The 20,191-nt window shown below is 40.6% G+C and overlaps 1 protein-coding gene across 1 annotated transcript in view; it reads left to right on the plus strand.

The window, feature by feature from the left end:
- LOC137571815 (CD109 antigen-like) overlaps positions 1-20,191 on the plus strand; it is a 121,672-nt gene that overhangs the window by 68,171 nt on the left and 33,310 nt on the right. The window contains 8 exon segments of the mRNA XM_068281493.1: positions 796-978; positions 1,076-1,228; positions 1,963-1,992; positions 7,789-7,834; positions 10,340-10,454; positions 12,288-12,408; positions 14,634-14,747; positions 14,872-15,090. Coding sequence (XP_068137594.1) covers positions 796-978; positions 1,076-1,228; positions 1,963-1,992; positions 7,789-7,834; positions 10,340-10,454; positions 12,288-12,408; positions 14,634-14,747; positions 14,872-15,090 — 981 coding nt within the window.

Raw genomic sequence — 20,191 nt, forward strand, 5'->3', positions numbered from 1 at the left:
TATAATTTTCATCTTCTCTTTAAACTAAATTTGCAACATTTTACAATTGTAAAAGTACCCAAAAGTTGGTGAAAAAGTACTATCAAATTTATTTTAAGTATTTTCTTGCTTGCTGGGGGATTAAAAGGCATTTTATGACGACAAGTTGTGAAAATATCACCTAGGAGAAAACTCAGTAGAAAAAGTGAATTGCATATGGGCCTTTCTGTTTACAGTAGTTTGGCTTGTTATCAAAGGAAGGAAGCCAAATGTTCCTGTTACAAACAAAGGACTACTCTGTCACTAATAAATACTTTAGAGAACAAGCTATGATTATTGCTCGACAAGAGAGAATAAATCCATAGAAACTTGCCAAGCTGCTGTGCATAACCCTCATGTCAAAAACAATTATATGAGAGCACCTATATATATATATATATATATATATATATATATATATATATATATATATACACATAGGTGAAATACAGGCAGTGAACATGACCTGTGGGAAAGAAATAATATTAAAATCATACAGCAGTAAACCCACTTGTTAAGGCAAGATGCAGATAGTGTGACGTTTGAAGTATGGATTATGCGCAGGTTTGCTTCAAATACAAATTTATATCAATATTCCATTATGTGTCTTGAATTTTACTGGCTTGAATTAATCAGCTGAAACCATGAAAGACTGTAATGATTCAATTGTATTTTCAGTTCTTCCTAATGGTAGTGTGCTGAAAAAAAAGAGTTGCTTGCATCACCAACTGTGTATATCTTACCCAGCAAAAATCTCTTTATGGGTTTTATTTATAGGTCGTAGCAAAAGGAACCGTAGTAGCCGCAGGCAGCAACAAAACAACTTTTAGCCTCATACCCGCACATTCCTGGGCCCCGATTGCTCAGCTTTGGATTTATTTCCGCAATCCCAACAACAGCTCTTTTGATATAGTGCAGACCTCACAACTGCTTCCCATCAAAGGCATACTAAAGGACAAGGTAATATTTTATACATACTTTTTTTGACCAATGTAATATTTGTCAAGCATTTTGTTAATTTGTGTTTACAAATTAGAGCATATTTGCTGTATCATAGGTGACGTTATCATGGAGTAAAAACATTGTTGGACCTTCAGAAAATGTTGTCCTGTCTGCCAGTGTGAAAGAACCCCTCTCCTTGGTGGGACTGCGAGTTGTTGAAAAAACTTCTGCCCTTCTGGAAGAGGAAAATTATTTGACTGAAAGCAAAGTAAGTATGATACAATAAAGGATTGGTTATACGAGCAAGACCTATTTGTACAAGTTATACAGTAATGTTTATACTGGTAGGAATGCCAGTCTCTGACTTATCTAAACACCTGGTAATATGTAGTTGGGAAAAGCTTCTTTCAAAGGAAAGGGCAAAAACACACAGTCCTTTTCGGGGTGATCCACAACACCCACTAATAGATACTTGTTTGTAAAAAGGACTGTAATTCCCAATTAATGTACCATAGCAAGATCTTGCAGTACAAAACCTGATGCAACTTTATTAGTACAAATAATACAAAAATGATATATCCATAACAACTTTATCCATGATATCAATATTCATGAATAGATACAAAGCATGTAAAAAAAGGAGACCTTCATGAGATTCTATAATTCTATAACCTGGCTTGACATATAAAGCAATTTGACTACAAACTGCCTTTTGTGTATACAGTATAGTCATTTCTAATAATGGCTTTCTAGACAAGTGGGTTGTTCTACTTTTGTTCATCTACATTAGTGCTGTTGGGAAGGAGGAGGTTGGGGTTCTTTTCTTCTAGTTTGATTACCCACCCTGCACACTGTTTTGACTGTATAACTACGGTAGTTACTTTAGCTGTTCACACATTTTCTTGCTTTTTGATTTTTCGCTGATTATTATAGCTTCTACCATGTTGTAACAATTAAGATTTCTATGAGTCCCTCCTGACAACATGTTCTTTTTTTCTCTAGATTGAGGAAGAAATAAGAAATTACCTCTTGGTATGTCAGTAACAAATATGCAGACATGGATTGCTTTGGTGTATTGTCTGTTATATAACATTCTTGTGAATTAGTCAGTGTGATAGATTTACATAACATGTCTTGGTGATGCTGTAGACTTTCCAGTAGTTTATCAACCAACAATACATTTAAAGATCAGTATATAGGTAGTGTAGTGTGTGTGTGTGTGTCTGTGTATCTCTGTGTGTGTAAAGAGTGAGGGGTTGCAGTGGTTTCCAAAGCACACCTGATTTGTACAGTAATCCTAAGTAAATTATCAAGTTTGGGGTCCTGATGTACTAAACATTCTCAGACGTCTTGCCTTCTGCTTTTCTCACCTTATGTATACAATGGCGTCAATTCACCAGAGGTTACCAACCTATTTATCTCTTGGAAGGTAATTTACCTCCTGTGATATCTCCAAATAGCAATTCTCCAGAAGTATAGGGGAAAATATCGACAGAGAGAAATGCAAGAGATAAATGTGAGATAAGTATGAGATAAATAAGTGATAGTTAGTAGTTAGTTTTTCTCCAAATCACAATTCACCAGGGAAGAAAGGGGGTGTGGCCATTCGTTATTTTTTCATCTCTTTATCCCCTGAATGAACCTGGAGATATCGTGGTTTTCACACAGCAGCTGCTGCTGTGGAAGATGGAGCCTTTTGAGCTTACTCTGTTAGGCCCGGTGCACACCAAAAACCGCTAGCAGATCCGCAAAATGCTAGCAGATTTTAAAACGCTTTTTCTTATTTTTCTGTAGCGTTTCAGCTAGCATTTTGCGGTTTTGTGAAGCGTTTTTGGTGTAGTAGATTTCATGTATTGTTACAGTAAAGCTGTTACTGAACAGCTACTGTAACAAAAACCGCCTGGCAAACCGCTCTGAAGTGCCGTTTTTCAGAGCGGTTTGCGTTTTTCCTATACTTAACCCATTCAGGTTCCGTCGTTTTCACGTGAGAAATGTTCACCTCCCATTCATGTTCACCTCCCATTCATTAGCCTATAACTTTATCACTACTTATCACAATGCACTGATCTATATCTTGTTTTTTCCGCCACCAATTAGGCTTTCTTTGGGGGGTACATTTTGCTAAGAGCCACTTTACTGTAAATGCGTTTTAACAGGAAGAATAAGAAAAAACGGAAAAAATTCATTATTTCTCAGTTTTCAGCCATTATAGTTTTAAAATAATACATGCCTCCATAATTAAAACTCACGTATTGTATTTGCCCATATGTCCCGGTTATAACACTGTAAAAATTATGTCCCTATCACAATGTATGGCGACAATATTTTATTTGGAAATAAAGGTGCATTTTTTCCGTTTTGCATCTATCACTATTTACAAGTTTAAAATAAAAAAAATATAGAAATATTTCATCTTTACATTGATATTTAAAAAGTTTAGACCCTTAGGTAAATATTTACATGTTTGTTTTTTTTTATTGTAATGTTTTTTTTTTTTATTGTAAACATTTTATTTGGGTAGTTTTGGGAGGGTAGGAGGTAAACAATAGATTTATAATGTAAATGTGTGTTAATTTTAAATTATTTTTTTTTTACAGGTGTAGTATTACTTTTTGGCCACAAGATGACGGCCATGAGTTTGTTTACATGACGTCACTCTAAGCGTAACACACGCTTAGAGTGGCGCATCGGGAAGGGAACGGCCAGAAAAGGCGCAGCTTCTGAGAGAAGCTGTCGCTTTTTCAGCGGGGGAGAGGAATCAATGATCGGGCTCCGTAGCCCGATACATTGATTCCCTGGCTACCGAATCCGTGGCCGGGAGTGCGCGTGCACGTGCGCGATCGGCCGCGGGAGCGCGCGGTAGCGCGCATGGTTCCTGGACGTAGAAACTACGTCCAGGAACCAAAATAGGTTATCATTGAGGCAGAAATGCCTCCGCAATCCAAAATCTGCAGCAGCCCGGGAGTATGCATTTCTGCAAAACGCCTCCCGCTCTGGTGTGCACCAGCCCATTGAAATACATTACCCAAGCGTATCCGCAGCCGCAAGCGGATCGCAAAACACAGCCGAACCGCTCTGGTGTGCACTAGGCCTTAGAGCTTGCTTCTATTATGAGGAGACGAAGGTGCAGGAGGAGGGTCTGTTTAATCGCCCCTCGTATTTTTCGTGAGAGAACAGTTCTTGATAATTTTACTGAGACAGAGGTGGTGAAGAAGTTCAGACTCACTCGTGATATGATTTATGATATGATCCGGCAGTAAAAGGCGGGAATACTCTGGTCAGGTAGTGGTAAAACTCCGCCTCCTACCCACAATGCTTCACTTTCAAGCTTACAGAGAGGAAAAGTATCCCATGTAAATCATTAATACCGATTACCTAACTCTCTGCTTTCTCACACTTTCCTCATGCATATCTCTCCATTATCCCCTGCTATCGAACACTTTTCTCTCTGTCCTCTCACACTGGTGAATTGACTCCAGAGTGTTAAAATACCTCATGAGATAAACTACCTACCTTTTTTCTCTTAGTAAATCCTCTCTGGTGAATTGACGCCAATATCTTTTCTGCCCATTTCAAGTAAAACAAGTACCCATCATTACATTTGGTTTGATATTTATTTTCTCGGATTATTTTCAGTACATTTTTTCTTCCTAGGTGATAAAAAGTGGCCTGTAGATATGGCAATAAATAAATAAATAAATAAATAAACAGACAAAGCAAGAGAACTAATGGGGAAAGTGAAGTACGTTAGGGCCATTTATTGGCTATCATTGAACCTCCAAACACTTCAACACCATTTCTTCTTTAAATTATTCACTATCACCGATAATCAAAACACACACACACACACACACACACACACACACACACACACACACACACACACACACACACACACACACACACACACACACACACACACACACACACACACACACACACACACACACACACACACACACACACACACACACACACACACACACACACACACACACACACAAAAACTTACCAGAGTCCTCTAGAACCAAATCATAAGGTCTAATAGCCTTTGATAGTCAAGATGAGCTGATAGTCAGCTCATCTGGTATCTGGCCAGTCCCCCTGCAATCATCCGGTGACTGCTAATCCTTATACTCCATATGCTGTCACATTGACATTGGGGAAACAAAAACAAAGATCCACTTCCAAATGCACCCTTCTAATACGTTAGTCTTTGAAACACCATCCAGTTAAAAAATGAGTCCTCACGTATGGGCATGTATGACAGGGACCCAATTAGCATGAAAGCATTTGTCAGACTCTGCTGCTACTTTGCCAGTGTCCACCCTGCCTGGCCAATTTTACTAATATGCTTCCACAGGGGCTATATGGGCATTTATGTGACTTCACTTTTTTTAACTGGATGGTATTTTAAACAAAAAAGTTTAAATGGTGTGCACTTAGAAGCAGATCTTTATTTTTGGGTTTTAGTAATCAGTGATGGTGACTAATTCAAGACAGGAACAGCACTGAAGTGTTTGGAGATAAATAATTAATTTCTACATTCATATTGTAAATCAATTTTATTACTACATTATTTTCGCTGCTGTTCTTCTGAAACTCTTCAATGTAGAAGGAACACACACTACTAAAGTTTGGTGGAGAATTATAACAATCTGGAGAAAGCGGTCCATTTTGTTACCTGGATAAAAAAGAATCATGCTTTAAGGGGAACTGAAGAGAGAGCTATATGGAGGATGTCATGTTTATTTCCTTTTAGACAATACCAGTTTCCTGGCAGCCCTGCTGATCCTCTGCCTCTAATACTATTAGCCATAGCCCCTGAACAAGCATGCAGCAGATCAGGTGTTTCAGTGGTTCAGACTTATAAGTCTGATCTGACAAGACTAGCTGCATGCTTGTTTCTGGTTTTAATCAGATACTACTGCAGAGAAATAGACCCGCATGGCTGCCAGGCAACTGGTATTGATTAAAAGGAAATAAACAGGACAGCCTCCATATACCTCTCTCTTCAGTTCCCCTTTAAGCTGACCTCTCTTAGCATAGTAAACCAGTAGCTTAACTAAGAGTTTAAATAGTGTTCCAAGAAGTAAGTTGAATTGGAACTTGAAGTTGAGATGTGGTGCTTTATACATGGGAAATGGGGACATTTTTGACAGAGCCAGAATATAATTAAATAGTTGAGTCTGCTTAAAGAGACTCCGTAACAAAAATTGCATCCTGTTTTTTTATCATCCTACAAGTTCCAAAAGCTATTCTAATGTGTTCTGTCTTACTGCAGCACTTTCTGCTATCACAGTCTCTGTAATAAATCAATGTATCTTTCCCCTGTCAGACTTGTCGGCCTTTGTCTGGAAGGCTGCCAAGTTCTTCAGTGTTGTGGTTCTGCTATGAACTCCCCCTTTCAGGCCCCTCTCTGCACACTGCCTGTGTGATATTTAGATTAGTGCAGCTTCTCTCTGCTCTCGTATCTTTTACAAGCTGGATAAAGTGTCCTCTGAGCTGGCTGGGCTTTCACATACTGAGGAAATTCAGACAAGGGCAAAGCTGTTTGCAGGAAGAAACAAGCAGCCTGAAACTTCATTGCATGAGAGCAGAAGGGGGAAAGAAACACACAAATGATCTCTTGAGATTCAAAAGGAAGGCTGTATACAGCCTGCTTGTGTATGGATGTATTTTCTATGTGTGGACATACTGTACATCAACCTACTTCCTGTTTTGGTGGCCATTTTGTTTGTTTATAAACAAACTTTTTAAAACTGTTTTTAACCACTTTTAATGCGGCGAGGAGCGGCGAAATTGTGACAGAGGGTAATAGGAGATGTCCCCTAACGCACTGGTATGTTTACTTTTGTGCGATTTTAGCAATACAGATTCTCTTTAAAACTTATTGTGGTAGGGATTACTTTATGAACTCCTCTAATGGATAGTTGGTGACATTATTGTTTGATGTACGCTAAGTGCTGTGTAATATTATAAACCCGTATTAATAAACACATATTAAAGAGAACCAGAGACGAAGCACCCTCATGTATTTTATTACATTTATCAGTGGGAACATGACAGTAAACACCTACCCTGCTTTTAGTTTCATTGTTATCTGCTTAATTAGTCTATTAGCAGCTGTGATAAGAATCCACCAACTATTCAGTCGAGGGTTGACCTGGAATCATTATAGCTGAGTCACTCCACTGTGAAGTGTTTTCAAGCCCAAGCCTTCCCCCTCCTGGCTTAGATTTCCTGCATACTGAGAGCTGTGATGACTGGGAGGGGCTGCTCTGCTGAGAGAGAAGCTCTGTGGCTGTAATATGATCCCTGTGTGCTCTGTCTGCATAGATGCTGATCACTGCAGTTTCATTCCTATGAGAGACACTTCCTACAGGCAGTACATCATACCAAAATGAAAGCACACAGATGAGCCTTTCTCATATAGCCTAGATAGCAGCCTAGTCTCATATAGCCTAGACAGCACATCCAGAACAACTCATATAACCCGGAAGGAGAAGGGATATGAGCTGGCGGCCATATTTGATTTTTCCTGGAGCAATAATGGATAAAAAACACTAAAAAAGGCACACTAGAGCGGCAAAATTATCAGGTAGAGCATTTATTCTTTACAAGCTATCAACTGATATGTTTATTTTGTGTGAAACGTTCATCTCTGGTTCCCTTTAAATAGTGCTTGATATTTCTTAATTTACAGATTTTTTTCCTTGGTCTTATACAATATTAACAAGTTTTGTTTATTATGTTTTCTATTTTTAATAGCAATAGTTGGTTTTCAAAAGAGTGTACAATGTTTACAAGATATTTCTATTTTAATAGGGACCTGTGAGTACTCTGACTGATGCCAAAATATTTGATATATATGGTAAGCCTGATACAGAAACTTTACTGCTAATTGTAATTGTAACTTATGTTTTACTTTTAGTTTAAATATGCTGGGGCATTTATGACATATTTGGTCCCCCAAGCAAGAAATTCTGTCACCTCCCCAAAACACTTTTCACACAAACAAGATAACCAAATGCTGTATTCTTCAATGTTAGAGATAGTACGTTCAATATGTAACAAGTGTAGATATCACTTCCTTAAAAAGTGATAATGCATGTGTGGAATGTGTATATAATGATAAAGCTGGAATAGTGAGGTGGTTCAATAGTTAAGGATAAGTGGAGGTAAGCAGTGTGTTCGGGCAATAGGTGCATGAGATAGGAGAGGCAGTGTAGAGAATGGAAGAATAGGTGGGGGTGGCAGGATATGTGGAAGGAATGTTGATGTAGTTATAGTACTCTAAAGCTAAGTACACACATGATATAAAAGACTTTGGAAAAATCACAGACCAAATTTACCACCTTCCATGTAGTATGAAGGCATACTGTACCTATACAGTTTATTCTATTAAGCTGAGTACACCCATCAGATCAAAATCTTTGCAAACTGAGGAATTTATCCGTCACATAGGTTTGTCAAGGAGGTTTGAAAGACTGGTCATTCTAAAGATACTGTAATGCAAAAGATCAGTTCCCGCAAAATGCATTCATAGTCTATGATATCTGGATATCTCATATTGTTTAACGGACATTCATCTGCAGATCAGATCCACCTGGATGGAACATGGGGAGAGAACAGAATCACCTACACAGACGAACACAAGCTGAATAAAGGCACATTTTATCTAAATAAAAGAAAGAAGTCACAGCCTCGTACATAATTCAGGCTACATTACTTATCTCTGCTCATAACACTAGGGGTATCTGCAGTCATCACTATTATCTGTATACACTGCAGCACTGTCTACCCTGCACTACAGATCACAAAACACAAGTGTATACAGATAACAGTGATGACTGCCAACTTCACTAGTAGCATGAGAAGATACAATACAGGAGAACCTAACTTTCATCTTCCCCTTAATCAAGTGCCATATTCCATAGAAGTCCCAAACTGGTGTTTATATACTCACACTGCAGCTGAAGCTTATAAATGGAAGGTTTCACTGCCCTGCAGCACAGAGGAGAGGCTCTGTGTCGTGACAAACCTTACACCAGAGACCCTGGAAACGGGGCGGCACTTCCATCCTTGTGCAGGCAGTAGCACAGTGCAGTACGCTGCATGCATACTGAGCTCAGCTCATATGTTGCTCACAGATGAGGCATAGTGATGGACAAACAGTTCCCAGTTGAACATTGGCTGTTCGCCATTTGCATTTACCGTGACTTTATGCAAAGATGTCGTATGTCCTATAGTTTAACATGGAGCCATTTTTTGACCCTTCACCCTGTGGGACATGACAAATAATTAAGCATTTTTACTACATGAGCCCCCCATAAAAGAAACAAACCTGGCAGCCATTTTACAGTCTGCATGGAGTCCATGTAGGTAGAGCTGTGCTCCTGATTGAGGAAAAGATAGATACAGTTCTTGAGATCCAATGCTTTGTAGCTGCTTCCTGATGTGTTCTGCTTCTTGCACTTCACCAGCTATGTGTTTGTTTGGTTAGGGTTTGGTATTGATAGAGTTCATGTGAGAATAAGGTTAGGTTTAATGTTAGTAATATATTGATAAAAATTACCGACATTCTACTATCATATTACCCATTGTCCAATAGTAGAATATCGGTAATTTTAACTATATGTATGCTCCATCCTCCTCCCTTTATAATAATAAATGTGTCACTCTGTACAGCAATTGGCTCCCAAATGGTTGTTTTAAAGAGTACCTGAGCTGAAGCTTGGGTATACAACATCAGATATATACCTAAAGAGAAGGAAGCCTCAGGACCCCATAGAGGCTTTCCCCCCTGCTGTGTTGTCCACCGTCGCTGAGCGTGGCCCCCTCCAGAAGATTATCGACAATGCATTGTTGATAATCCTAATGGGGCCATGCAGTTCTTCCTGATCCAGTGAGGACGCGCAATAGCTGACTCAGTTCGCCTGCTGTAAGCCTGAGCCGCGGGCTCAGAGGTGCTGCGCAGACGGGTTCTCGTGGCTACTGTGCGACCCCTGCATCAGGAAGAAGGTCTGCACGGCCCCAATGTGCAGAGGGGCCGGGCTCAACAATGGGAAGGGGGGGGGGGGCTGTAGCTTCACGAGGGAAACATCAGTAGGATCCTGAGGCTTCTTTCTCTTAGGGTATGTATGCGATTTTGATCCCGAGCTTTGGCTCAGGATCACTTTAAGGGATTGAGAGGAATTGAGTTCCGATCCTTTCCATCAACAAGCACTGTGCATGTGAACGCACCTTTAATCATTAAAACAAGATCTTTGTGCAGCCTGTATTGGCTGTGTTTATTAATCTGGTTACCAGTTTTAGTATATCTGCTGTTTACAGTAATTTACTACTGAAGTAACTTAATGTTTTATTTTTCAATTAGAACCGTCTTTGTTTTTTCCTTATGAAGAACTTTATGAAGTACCACAATGGAAAACACTCATACAAAACAGGCCAATTTTTACAGAGACTTGGATTTGGCAGGAAGTCTATCTAAGGTATGTGTATCATTACATCCTGTTTCAGGTGTAAAAGTGAAAGCTCCTCCATCCTATTATACTGAACAAGATGCTTCTGTAGGCAGAACAGATGAATGAAACTTGCACTACATAATTCATTTCAGAACCATTCCACAGCCCCATTATCTTCTGGTTGTACGTGTCTAAGGCAAAAGGCGCACTGCCGAACTGGCTGTTATAGCCAATGGCCGCTTGGGAATCACATGTCTATTGTGTTCATTTGCGGTTCATTTCCGGTTTTCCCAGCATTTCTATACTGGACAGCTTTCTGCTTTTTTTACGCATGACACGCACAATCTCAACTACAATGTATTCCAACATATCTCAAAAAGTCCTGTCCCTGTACATACAACTCAGTCACAATGCTGTAGCAATGGATGATATATACATATTTTTTTTCTCTCCTAAGTTTTCTCCTAGGCGATAGTTTCACACCTTGGCCTCGATTCACAAAGCGGTGATAACCCAGTTATCACGCCTAAAAGACTTTAGGCGTGATGACCTTTTCACCACTGAGTTATCACCGATTTTTCCTGCTCTTCGCGCGAAGTTACCGCACCGCAGTAAGAGCAGTAAGAGCACGCGCAAAGTCCCATAGGGCTTAATGGGAGCTTCGCGCGAAGCGTCGGGTGTTGCGTGCGCACTTACGCGCGTACGCGCGTACGCGCGTACGCGCGGCAACTTCGCGCGAGTTTCTTCTTATCATGCCTAAAGTGACTTTAGGCGTGATAAGGGCCTTTTCACCATGGTGCTAACACTTTGCACCGCTTTGTGAATCGAGCCCCTTCTCTCAGTAAAATGCATTTGAAGCCACCAACATACCAGTACTCAAGATAATTTTGACAGCACTTTTTCACTTACTTTTTGGTACTTTTTCAATTGCAAGGTTCTGTGAGAAGTTATCTCCTGCAAGAAAACTTAGTAGAAAAGGTGAATTGAATAAGGGCCTAAGGGGCAAATTCATTATGCTTAACGCGCTGAAACAAAGTTAAATGTCCTTATGCACGTAAATAAATGTAGTAACGGCCGTGCTAGTGAAGTATCGCGGTGGCGATACATCACTATCGAGCAATAGAAGGAAAGAACGGCTGGTGCTAAGGAGCTCACGCTACACTGTCAGTAGGGAGAGTAGCGTGTGCACGGTATAATTAAGCCATGGTAATTTTATATGGCATTTAACTTGTGCTGTACCAGCGCATTAGGCATAATAAATCTGCCCTAATATGCCTTCATACCACAACATTCATCAGGGTCAATTTTAATAATTAGCTTTAGGCGTAGGGGATCTGTAGGTCATACACAAATCAAATGTTTGTTTTAATTGTTATTTAAAAGGAAACTAAACTGAACTTAAAAAAAGAGTTTCACTTACCTGGGGCTTCTAGCAGCCCCCTGCAGCCATCCTGTGCCCGCGCTGTCCTGGAACGATCCTCCAGTCCCCCACAGTGGCTGAGTTTCATTTTCGGCAACTGGGCCAGTAGATAGCCACTGCGCTTGCGCGGTCGTGGATCACACTCCCTACACCGGGAGAAAATTTTGTACTGCGCATGCACAGGATGCTCTGGGCAATGGGAACCTGATTGAGGAGGTGTGCGGCTAGGGCCCAGTTGCTGAAAATGAAATTCAGCTGCTGTGGGGGACCAGAGGATCATTCCAGGACAGGACGGGCACAGGGTGACTGCAGAGGGCTGGTAGAAGCCTCATGTAAGTGAAATTCTTTTTTTTTTTAGTTCAGTTTAGGTTCCCTTTAACCACAAATAGATAGTCATTGTTTGGTCTTTGTTATTAACTTAGTACCATGTTTTTCAATAGCTCAAACATAACAACAACTAGCCTTCCATTAAAGGCACCTAACAAGAATACTACGTGGGTGGCCACTGCCTTTGTCATCTCTGAAAAACTTGGATTTGGAATTACTGATGGACCTGTTGAGGTAACTATCAGCTTCAGAAATATTTCTAATTCTGATTTTATGTTCCCAGATTTAGCCTAGACGTAGTGTTTTTTTGGAAATGCTGAAAACTGATCAATAAATGTAGATTTTTTTCATTACATTTTTTTTTTTTAGAAATTTTGCAAGCTGTATACTGTTATTTTTGAGAAGTATAAATCCTAAATATAATATAAAATCTTACACACAATTAACCAATCTTTTTTAAAATAATTAAAATTGCATTTTGCAAAAATAGTAACAATTCCCCTTCCTATTGTTTCAGGGGTTTTGCCACTACTTCTTATTTACAGCATTGTAATATTGCATAAACTTCTTAAATTCTTAAACTTTTTAGCTCACTGATGCTGGTACATAATTTATGGATGGGGTAAACTATCAATATATATCTAATACAGATCTTTTTCCACTTCAAGCTATGAAGTCCTGTTCTTTTGCTGCTTCAGCCTATGATAACCAGGGGCATAACTATAAATCATGGGGCGCCCTAGCAAAGTTTTGATGCCCCCTCCACAGTGTTAACATCCTGTCCAATGCCAACCCCTTGTGAACCTCACAGCCTGGGGGTCCATCTTTCAAGGGTCATGAAACAAGTGTGGACCTCGTAATCTTCACACCCATAACAAGTGTAGTCACAAAACCACCTGATCTGAAGGATGGACCCCTTTATCGGAGGGAGTGAAGTAATAGTAGGGGCCTACTTACAGTTATGGGTCCCCCTGCGATCACAGAGGCTGCTCCACTATAGTTATGCCCTGATGACAACATGCAGCTCAAAATAGGTCTATAATCAATGATTCAAGCGCTTTTAATTTGAAACTATTTGAAGACATTTCAACCAACACCTAAGTATAAGTACATTAACATTTTAAAACAAAGTTCTAGTAATTCTATTTTTTCCCTGATGTGCTGCTAGCTATGCTCACCTCTATAGCACCCATAGACACCAGCATTTGAAAATACAATAGTCTCTAAATACCTGCTTAAAAGCTTATTCATGTGTTCATGTGACCCATGTGGTCCAATCGTGTCAGCAGATAGATCCGGGATAGCTCCAGGGTTGAGTAAGCATGAAAGAACCAAGGACAGTCTGCAGCACGGACCTTTTAACCTCCTCCCTCCTGTACTTCTCCCCAGTACTGCAAATTCGTCACAGGTTGCTAGTAAGATCGAGAATCAATTTTAAGATCTGCCTGCTTGCATTCAAGGCTCTAAACTACATGGGACCTAAATACATAGCGGATCAATTGGAACTTTATGCCCCTCCATGCACCATCTGCTCTCCAAATAAGACAAATTTGGTCATTCCTAGGATCCACTTAAAAACATTTGGTTCACATACACAGCCCCTACGAAAGGCTCCTTCTTTGGACAGCGTTATGAAAATGCTAAAAATCCACTTCTTTTCCTGAACCCTTGAGACTGCAGAATCCAGGGTCACAGCACTTTGAGTTTCCAGGAACAAAAGCGATATAAAAATATTATTATTATTCATCACAGTATTTAGTCCAGACAGCTTGGCTCCCATAGAGTATAGGACAGTATTTTCTGGAGCAACAGTAACAACATGTGTCACAAAGCTTGTGAATGCAGCTATTTAAAAACGGTTCAGTTACCTTTTCTCCTGAGTTTACACCAAGGAGATGTATGTTCATCTTATCTACAAAATACTGCAAAACAAGTAGAAAAGTAATATCAAACTTATTTTTACTTGTTTGGGGTGGGAGCTTGAAAGGTATTTTATAATGTTTAAAAACATCTCCTGAGAGAAGACAAACACAGAAACAAGCACAGAACATTTATATCGCACTTTTCTGCTGTCGGACTCAAAGCGCCAGAGCTGCAGCCACTAGGACGCGCTCTATAGGCAGTAGCAGTGTTAAGGAGACTTGCCCAAGGTCTCCTACTCAATAGGTGCAGGCTTACTGAACAGGCAGAGCCGGGATTTGAACCCTGGTCTCCTGTGTCAGTGGCAGAACCATTAACCATTACACAATCCAGCCACCTCAGGAGAAAATTACCTGAATAAGTTCTTTGTCTCCCAGCAGCATGCATCCATTGCAGGAAGTATACTTTTGATGAATTAATTAATGACATAAGTACCACATTTTTAAATGTTTGTTATTTTTGTACATTACTTTGTGGAGACCTGATCATGTCCTATAAGATTCACGTGTAATGATTCTTTATTTCTGTTTCTTCCCTAGCTAACTGTGCTGAAACCTTTGTTCATTACAATCAACATGCCAACTTCATTGATAAGGGGTGAACTATTTATTATGGAAGTTGTACTGTCAAATTCCTTAAAAGAAGACATGCAGGTTTGTTTTTATTTGATTCTGAGGAATCTAAGCACATCATTTGCAAATGTATTATCTGTTTTCCAACATAGCAAATATGGATGTTACTCCGGCACATTAACCTTAAGTGTTTCATGTGTTTTAGGTTATAGTCACACTGGAATCCAGTAATTCATTTGATGTAATTATACCTAACAACGATCCAAGTATTGCAGCAGGTCAGCGCAATGTGACTGTCCCCAAAGAGGATGGAACAACAGTTCTCTATCCAATAAAGCCAAAAGTACTGGGCAACATTACCATTACTCTGAATGCCACATCAAATGTTGCTTCAGATTTTCTGAGACGATACATTGTAGTGAGGGTAAGTTACAATTTTCTTTACAGTCCAGAAATGACGTACATTTGATATGGCCACAACCACATTTTGGCACTGGGTGAAGCCGAAAGACAGCTCACCCTGTTTGCTGCATGCTGCAGGCAAACTCCTGTGTGGTGTTAATGCTATTCCCCCTCTGAGTTGTCCAACTTGGGGGAATACGTAATTCGGGCACCAGCTATTGCCGGTGGCCGAATTACCCCCTTTATTTGTAATTTGAGCTCCGGCTATTGCCAGCACCCAAATTAGTCACTGAGCTACACTATAGCCGTAATTCTCATTATGGCCTATGGTGCGCGCCCATATTTGCAGAAACACTGTGAAGTGCAATTGTCATAAATAGGCATTTATATTAATCGGAAATCCATGCTCTTAATAGGCAACTAGATGGTTAGCTCTCTTGTCTTGCATCTCTGCAGTCCAGGGCTCTGTAGTCTAGAAACAGATTTAGAGGGTTCCATTAACCTGCCAGTATGTTTTGGGGGGTATCGGAGGAGACCTGAGCAGACAGAAGAAACTTAGACAAACACAGAATGAACATACAACTGGTAGGGATTCTAGCCTGGAACTAGTACTCCAAGGGGGTGATGACTAAAAAACACCATTGTGGTGCTTTATAGATGCAGGCTATATAGTGTAGCTGGGAAAATGTACCTCTCAGCTATGGATTTTAGCGCTGTTCATCTACTTTCTTGTAACTCCAGAATGATGTTTTTCTTAAATGGAAAGACTGTTTTGTGTAATGTCACTTCATAAATCATAAAACACAAAACTGTAAAATAAGATAGAGACTGTCAGCATGTGAGTACAGTCCCAGGGGGTAGGGTGCCATTTTACCCCTGGTAACTTCTCTTTCCTTTGAAAGGGGCTGTTTGGGAGGCATTTGTATATGCTTATAGGGCTCCACTGTTACTAATCCAGCTGTCACTTCCATGTGTGGCTGGACGCAAACTCAAACTGCCTCCCTTTGTGGGATATAGATTAATTGTGATACTTGGCAGCAATGTCTGAGAACACATCCTCCCGGCCTTGTCTCCCTCTTCGTGATTGGAGAACAGTTTGGGGGAGTTGCAGCTGGGAAGGCTGCATTTTGAGGCATTGCATCTTATAGAGGAAGCAACACAGTAGCAATTGTCAGATAAATGACACTGCAGCCTGGCATTCCTTATCGGAACCCCTACATTTGAAAGCACTTACAGGGCTACCCCCACCTTGGCCATCAGTTACAAGTTGCCTCTCAGTCTCTGTTAGCAGTCCAGTGACCCCCTATATCAACCAACCGCTGTAGGTGGCTCCCAATCAGGGGCATAACTACAGTGGAGCAGCCTCTGTAACAGCTGGGGGGCCAAAGCTGTAAGGGGGCCCCAAATAGTACTTCACTTCCTCTGATAAAGGGGTCCAACCTTCTGATCAGATGTTTGGGGACTGCTCTTGCTATGGGTGTGAAGAATATGATTTCCACACATGTTTTATGACCCTTGCAACATGGGCCCCCAGGCTGTGAGGGTCGACTCACAAGGGGTTGGCAAGGGAAAGGGTGTGAACATTGGGGGACCCATCACAGTTTTGCTTAAAGTTACGACCCCGCTCCCACTATAGGCCATCAGTTATAGGTGGTCTCCTATATCAGCTAGTAGTCATGTATATTCCCTTAAATCGGTCTGCAATTATAGGTGTTTCCCAAAATAGACCAGCAGTCATAGATGGCTCCCAATATCAGCCAGTACCAATAAGTGCCCCCCAGTATCAGCCAGCAGTCAAACATGGCCCCCCAATATCAACCTGCAGTCATCAGTGTACCCTCAATGTCAGCCAGCGGTCATAGGTGGCTCATAATATCAGTCATAGATGGATCCCAATATCTGCCAGCAGTCTTCGGTATAATCTCTGTCAGAGGTGATCCCTACCTCCATAAGTGGTTCACAAATACTACGAAGCTGAGGATATATTGTAGAGTAAGCTAAAAAGCTGTAACACATGGTGGAGTAAGTTCAGACACAACAAGGAAATTAAAAGCAGGAAACACTCAAGTAAGCACAAGCTGCAGCACAGGAACTTTGTCACATAATATTTGACACCTATGGCAGCACCCACTTTTTTAAACTCCTCTAAGGACTACTCTATTCTGTTTGCCCCACAAGCTAATAGGTCCCATTTCCCCTGGCTGTCAGCTTTTCATATGAAGTCAAAGATCACATATATTCATAACAGAAAGGAACATACAGGATCTTCTCAAAAAATTAGCATATTGTGATAAAGTTCAGTATTTTCTGTAATGTACTGATAAACATTAGACTTCCATATATTTTAGATTCAAATACACACAACTGAAGTAGTTCAAGCCTTTTATTGTTTTAATATTGATGATTTTGGCATACAGCTCATGAAAACCCAAATTTCCTATCTCAAAAAATTAGCATATTTCATCCAACCAATAAAAGAAAAGTGTTTTTAAAACAAAAAAAGTCAACCTTCTAATAATTATGTTCAGTTATGCACTCAATACTTGGTCGGAAATCCTTTTGCAGAAATGACTGCTTCAATGCGGCATGGCATGGAGGCAATCAGCCTGTGGCACTGCTCAGGTGTTATGGAGGCCCAGGATGCTTCGATAGCGGCCTTAAGCTCATCCAGAGTGTTGGGTCTTGCGTCTCTTAACTTTCTCTTCAGAATATCCCACAGATTCTCTATGGGGTTCAGGTCAGGAGAGTTGGCAGGCCAATTGAGCACAGTAATTTCATGGTCAGTAAACCATTTACCAGTGGTTTTGGCACTGTGAGCGGGTGCTAGGTCGTGCTGAAAAATGAAATCTTCATCTCCATAAAGCTTTTCAGCAGATGGAAGCATGAACCCACTTTTGAACCAGAAACAGCGGCAGAAGCGCCTAACCTGGGCTACAGAGAAGCAGCACTGGACTGTTACTCAGTGGTCCAAACTACTTTTTTCGGATGAAAGCAACTTTTACATGTCATTCGGAGATCAAGGTGCCAGAGTCTGGAGGAAGAATGGGGAGAGGGAAATGCCAAAATGCCTGAAGTCCAGTGTCAAGTACCCACAGTCAGTGAGTCAGTGATGGTCTGGGGTGCCATGTCAGCTGCTGGTGTTGGTCCACTGTGTTTTATCAAGGGCAGGGTCAATGCAGCAAGCTATCAGGAGATTTTGGAGCACTTCATGCTTCCATCTGCTGAAAAGCTTTATGGAGATGAAGATTTCATTTTTCAGCACGACCTGGCACCTGCTCACAGTGCCAAAACCACTGGTAAATGGTTTACTGACCATGGTAGTACTGTGCTCAATTGGCCTGCCAACTCTCCTGACCTGAACCCCATAGAGAATCTGTGGGATAATGTGAAGAGAAAGTTGAGAGACGCAAGACCCAACACTTTGGATGAGCTTAAGGCTGCTATCGAAGCATCCTGGGCCTCCATAACACCTGAGCAGTGCCACAGGCTGATTGCCTCCATGCCATGCCGCATTGAAGCAGTCATTTCTGCAAAAGGATTCCCGACCAAGTATTGGAAGCATAACTGAACATAATTATTTGAAGGTTGACTTTTTTTGTTTTAAAAACACTTTTCTTTTATGGGTCGGGTAAAATATGCTTATTTTTTGAGATAGGAATTTGGGGTTTTCATGAGCTGTATGCCAAAATCATCAATATTAAAACAATAAAAGGCTTGAACTACTTCAGTTGTGTGTATTTGAATCTAAAATATATGAAAGTCTAATGTTTATCAGTACATTACAGAAAATAATGAACTTTATCACAATATGCTAATTTTTGAGAAGATCCTGTATACTGTAAAGCAATGGCTCATTTGTACTGTCTCAGCCACAGATTACAAAATTAGTTTGAAAAAAATAATCTGCCTGGCTGCTAAGAACAAACAGACCTTTTTGCAAGCAGCCTTGTTGATTTCAATATATATTCTACTGTATGACTGTAACAGATAAACCTCTGTCCATTACCGTTTTCTGTTGAGTTTTCCCAACAATCTAGCTGTTAGGGCCCGTTTCCACTTGTGCGGTGCGAATTGCCGTGGTAAAAATTTGCATGCGAATTTCGCATGCGGGTGTATGCGAATTTTCATGCGAATTTTCATGCGAATTCGCGTGCTGACGCTGTATGCGAATTTAACCATGGCAGTGCCGGTGTGCTTTTCCATTGATTTCCATGAGAATTCGCATGCAAATTTGCATGAAAATTTGCATACCAAAGCCGCAGGCGATTTCCCTATTAAATACATTAGCGGCGATTCGCATGCATTCCACGTGCAGGCGAATTCTGAGGGCTCTGCCGTGCAGAAAAATCCTGCACAGAAAACCGCTCAAGAAAACTGAAAAGTGGAAACAGGCCCATTCACTTGTATTGGCTATGCGAATCTGCATGCAGGAAACGCATGCAGATTCGCGATAGTGGAAACGGGCCCTAAAAGAGTAACTGAACTTGCATGTTTAAGGGCCCATTTCCACTATCGTGAATTCGCATGCGTTTTTCGCATGCAAATTCGCATAGCAATACAAGTAAATGGGACTGTTTCCACTTGTCAGGATTCCTTTGCGTTTTTCTGTGCAGAAAAAATTTGCACATACCGCTATGCGAATCGCATACAATGTATTTAATAGGAAATTTGCATGAGGTTTGTGTATGTGAATTTTCATGCGAATTCGCATAGAAACAATGGAAAAGCACACCAGGACTGCCATGGTTGAATTCGCATACATTGTCATCCATGAGAATTCGCATGAAAATTCGCATAGACCCGCATGCAAATTTTTACCGCGGCGATTCGCACCGCACAAGTGGAAATGCAGCCTTACTGTATCTGATTCATTCCTGAGCTGAGAACCAGAGCTATAGGAAGAAGTTGGGGGTGGTGCTCCTCTGACTTTCTGATCCTTCTATTATATTATGTTGACTCTGCGTACTCCTTGCGTTTGTCAAGATTTTCTTACCACGCACTATTTTGATTTTGACAATTTATACTGAAGCAACACAGTTCCAAATCAGTGCCACAAAAAGAATTTGAATGGAAATATTCCATATGGGGACAAAGAAAGCAGTAAAACCCTGAAATACACATCA

The sequence above is a fragment of the Hyperolius riggenbachi genome, chromosome 4 (genome assembly GCF_040937935.1).
Source record: "Hyperolius riggenbachi isolate aHypRig1 chromosome 4, aHypRig1.pri, whole genome shotgun sequence".
In the NCBI taxonomy this organism is placed as follows: Eukaryota; Metazoa; Chordata; class Amphibia; order Anura; family Hyperoliidae; genus Hyperolius; species Hyperolius riggenbachi.